This window comes from Oxyura jamaicensis, unplaced genomic scaffold (assembly GCF_011077185.1).
Source record: "Oxyura jamaicensis isolate SHBP4307 breed ruddy duck unplaced genomic scaffold, BPBGC_Ojam_1.0 oxyUn_random_OJ71243, whole genome shotgun sequence".
In the NCBI taxonomy this organism is placed as follows: domain Eukaryota; kingdom Metazoa; phylum Chordata; class Aves; order Anseriformes; family Anatidae; genus Oxyura; species Oxyura jamaicensis.
The window spans coordinates 332-4,025 of record NW_023310426.1 but is presented as its reverse complement, the minus strand read 5'-3'; the positions used below and the strand labels follow the sequence as shown (position 1 = coordinate 4,025).

The following is a 3,694-nucleotide window of genomic DNA, read 5'->3' as shown; positions in this document are numbered from 1 at the left end:
TCCATTCGGGGGTAACTTGGGCCCATTTGGGGTTAATTTTGACCCATTTGGGGCCTTTTCTTCATGTTTGTGGCCTTTAGGAGCTGTTTGGGGCCATTTGCGTCCATTTCTGCCTGTTTGCGTACATTTTGGGCCGGTTTGGCGCCGTCTGGGGCAATTTAGGTTCACTTCGGGTCCATTTGGCTCTTTTTGGGTCCATTTGGGGCCGTTTTGGTTCATTTAGCCCCGGAACCCCCGGCCCGCGGTCACCGTTCGCGGCCGGTCGCTTTTCCCCGTTAGCCCAAGGCGCCTCCGGCTCCCGCCTTAACCCCTCCCCTTTCTTCTGGAAGGCGGCGCCGCTCGATGCCCATTGGACGGCGTCCCGCGCGGCGCCGACGCTGATTGGCTGAAGGGCGGCCCGCGCGCGGCGGCCGCTCTATAAAAGCCGCGGCGCGGGCGTTCGGCGGCCATTTTGTGAGTGAGGTGGGCACGGGGAGGGGGCTGCGCATGGGGCATGGGGGGGGGGGGTCGGAACTGGGGTTTGTGGAGCCGGGACCGGGTTTCTGGGGCCGGGACCGGGTTTGTGGGGCCGGGGAGAACCTGTGGGGTACGGTGGGGGGATTGTGTGGGATCGAGGGCGGGGTTTTGGGGTGGAAAGCGGTGGTTTTGGGGCCGGGAGGGGTTGGCGCCTCCAGTTCTTGGCAGGCCCGGGCGGCTCCGTGCCCGGCCCTGTGATGTTCGGAGGCAGAGCAGCGCCCGGCGCGAAGTCTTCGGTGCCTGCGGCTGCCTCCGCCGGTCCTACCCTCACGTGCCGGGACAGGGGGCTCCTGCTGCCCTCGCTCGAGGCCCCGGAGCCCCGCGGCCGCCGCCTCACGGCTGCTTTCTCTCCACAGGTCTGGCTGCAGGGAGCTGAGGGGAGGCCGAGCCTTGGAGGAAGCAGAGAAGGACCCGGAGCAGCCGGCCCTGAGGGGCAAAGTGTGGGTCTGGCCCTATGGGGCAGCTGGCCCTATAAGTGCAAGCACACACACCACGCCGGGGGGAGCCCAGACCCACAGCACAAGGGGGAAACCCCACATGAAGGCCCCCAGCCCCACAGAGCCATGTGGAGGCTTTGCTGTCTGGGGTGCCCAGCCCCATACTGGCACCGAGTCCCATAGGGTGATGTGGGGCCGCTCCCCAAGGGCACCCAGCCCCATGGGGTGATGTGGGGTTGCCCCATAAGGGTGCCCAGCCCCATAGCACAATGCTCAGCCCCACAGCTGGGTGCTGAGACCCATAGGGGGGCCAGCCCAGCCCCACAGGAGGCTGCCCAGAACCCTGGGGTGGCACCTCCAGCCCCATAGGAGGCTCGTGGGGTGCCCCTGCCCCATAGAAAGGTCCCCAGCCCCACAGTGCCCCGCACACCCCCAACTTCCCCAGCCCCACAGAGGGGTCCCCAGCCCTCTAACGCCCCCCCAAGCTGCCCCATAGCGGGTGGCCCAACCCCACAGCGCCCCATAACAGGCCCCTGCCCCATAGCACAGGGCCAGCCCCACAGCACCCCATGACCCCACTGCATCCCCCAAAGCAGCCACCCAGCCCCTGGCTGGCCTGGTCCTCCAACCCCTCTCTATGATCCCCCAGCCATCCTCTCTAAGGTCCGTGTGCACCTCTCTATGGTCCTCCAGACCCATCTCTATGGTTTGCCAGACCCTCTCTATGGTCCTTGCCCCATCTCTCTGGTCCTCCAGCCCCTCTCTCTGGTCCTCCAATGTCTCTATGATTCCAAGCCCTCCTGTCTGTGGTCTGCCAGATCCTCTCTATGGTTCTGAGCCCTCTCTTTGGTCCTCCAGCCCCTCTCTATGGTTCCTGGTCCCCTTTCTATTTTCCCCGACGGGTCTCTATGGTCCTCCAGTCCCCCTCTCTGGTCCGCCAACTCCCCTCTATGGTCCCCCAACCCCTCTCTATGATCCCCGACCCGTCTCTATGATCCTCCAGCCCCTCTCTAGGGGCCGCCAGCCCCTCTCTATGGTTCGGAGCCCTCCTCTCCATGGTCCTCCAGCCCCTCTCTATGGTTAGGAGCCCTCCTTTCTATGGTCCTCCAGCCCCTCTGTATGCTTGAGCCCTCTCTTGGGTCCTCCAGACCCTCTCTATGGTCTCCCAACCCCTCTCTATGGTTCGGAGCTCTCCTCTCCATGGTCCTCCAGCCCCTCTCTATGGTTCCGGGCCCTCTCCTCGGTCCTCCAGCCCCTCTCTATGGTTCCGGGCCCCGGGGCCGCCCCCCTCCCGCCGGCACCATGGAGGCCGCTGGGCGCTGGGCGCGGGCGCTGCTCTGGGGCTCGCTGCCGGTGGCGCTGGGGCTGCTCCTGTGGGGGGCGGTGGCGGCGGGCGAGGACCGGCGCCGGGAGACCCTGAAGGTGAGGGGGGGGGGGGGGGGGGGGGCCCGGCAACCAGAAACGGGGGGGGGGGGGGGGGGCGGGCCCGGGGCCCGGGGGGGGCCGGACCCGGGCGGGGCCCCCCCCCCCCCCCCCCCCCCCCAGGCCCTGCCCGAGGCGAGCCCGGAGCTGCTGCAGCAGCGGCGCCGCCTCACGGAGCTGGCGCTGGCGGCGCTGCGGGAAGCGGCGGAGACGGACGAGAACGTGGCTCGGCGCCCGGTGCCCTGGCGGAAGTGAGGCCGCGGCCGGCGGAAGTAAGGGCGGGGGGGGGGCTTCCGGCTCCGTCCGTCACTTCCGGGATGGCGGAAGGCGGGCAGGCGGCGGGGTCCCGGGGCCCGGCCGGGTGCTGGAGCTGCCGGGTCCTGGGCGGCCTCGGGCTTTTGGCGGCCGGGCTCTGGATCTACCGCGGGCCCCGGGCCGTGCTGCGCCGGGGGGTGGCGCCCAACATGGCCGACATCGCGCAGATCACCGCCGCCATCAGTGAGCGGCCGGGGCGGGGCCGGAGGGGTCGCCCCGGCAACCGGGGGCGGGGCTCAGGGGGTTGCCTGGGCGACGGGGGCGGGGCTGAGGGGGTTGCCAGGGCGACGGGGCTGGGGCTCAGGGGGTTGCCTGGGCAACGGGGGCGGGGCTGAGGGGGTTGCCAGGGCGACGGAGGCGGGGCTGAGGGGGTTGCCTGGGCGACTGGGGTGGGGCTCAGTGGGTTGCCAGGGCAACGGGGGGGGGGGGGGGGGAGTTGCCTCGGCAACGGGGTTGCCGTGGAGATGGGAGGGGCGGTCGCCATAGCAACAGGAGGGCTTTCTGCTGTAGGGGGCGGGGCGTTGCCGCAGTAACGGGGGTATGGGGGGGGGGCACGCCTTGGTGGTGGGCGGGGCCTCACGGTGACTCCTCCCCCCCGTAGGCGTGGCCGCGTGGGGCGTGGTCATCCTGGTGGACCCGGTGGGGAAGCAGAAGCGGAAGGAGCCCGACCCCCGGCTGACCTCTGACCCCTGACCCCAATAAAGGCACCCGTTGACCTCTGATCCCAGTGATGTCTGCTGACCTTTGACCCCAGTGTAGTTGCCTGCTGACCTTTGACCCCAGCAGAGCCCCCTGGGCCCCCCTAGCCCCCCCCCTCGGCTGGCCCCGCCCCTCCATGGCTCATGGGGAGGGGGTTGGGTCATGTGGGGGGGAGGGGGCGGGGCCTGGGTGCTATGGAAACCGAAAGGTGGGGGATGGGGGCAGGGCTGGGCGCTGTGGGGCAGGGATGTGGGGCAGGGCTATGGGGCAGGGCTATGGGGCTATGGGGTACAGCTGTGGGGCAG

At 69.6% G+C, this 3,694-nt stretch overlaps 2 protein-coding genes and 1 non-coding gene across 3 annotated transcripts; all 3 read left to right on the top strand.

The window, feature by feature from the left end:
- The first annotated feature begins 667 nt into the window (after positions 1-667).
- LOC118159611 lies at positions 668-801 on the top strand. Its single transcript, XR_004747176.1, has one exon. It is a non-coding gene; the product is annotated as a small nucleolar RNA SNORA57 (small nucleolar RNA).
- A 1,443-nt stretch (positions 802-2,244) lies between these two features.
- LOC118159609 (ubiquinol-cytochrome-c reductase complex assembly factor 3-like) lies at positions 2,245-3,411 on the top strand. Its single transcript, XM_035314182.1, has 3 exons — positions 2,245-2,375; positions 2,499-2,642; positions 3,291-3,411. Exons 1-2 carry the CDS (start codon positions 2,256-2,258, stop codon positions 2,628-2,630), a joined length of 252 nt encoding a protein of 83 aa, XP_035170073.1. The 5' UTR covers positions 2,245-2,255; the 3' UTR covers positions 2,631-2,642; positions 3,291-3,411.
- DMAC1 (distal membrane arm assembly complex 1) lies at positions 2,667-3,412 on the top strand. Its single transcript, XM_035314183.1, has 2 exons — positions 2,667-2,873; positions 3,292-3,412. Exons 1-2 carry the CDS (start codon positions 2,693-2,695, stop codon positions 3,381-3,383), a joined length of 273 nt encoding a protein of 90 aa, XP_035170074.1. The 5' UTR covers positions 2,667-2,692; the 3' UTR covers positions 3,384-3,412.
- Positions 3,413-3,694: the final 282 nt, after the last annotated feature.

What these genes read in the sequence shown, in the direction of transcription:
- LOC118159609 (XM_035314182.1), top strand. Translation starts at nt 2,256, where the DNA reads ATGGAGGCCGCTGGGCGCTGGGCGCGGGCGCTGCTCTGGGGCTCGCTG. An exon ending in GGCGCCGGGAGACCCTGAAG is followed by an intron (nt 2,376 to 2,498) that starts GTGAGGGGGGGG and finishes CCCCCCCCCCAG; the next exon opens with GCCCTGCCCGAGGCGAGCCC.
- DMAC1 (XM_035314183.1), top strand. Translation starts at nt 2,693, where the DNA reads ATGGCGGAAGGCGGGCAGGCGGCGGGGTCCCGGGGCCCGGCCGGGTGC. An exon ending in GCAGATCACCGCCGCCATCA is followed by an intron (nt 2,874 to 3,291) that starts GTGAGCGGCCGG and finishes TCCCCCCCGTAG; the next exon opens with GCGTGGCCGCGTGGGGCGTG.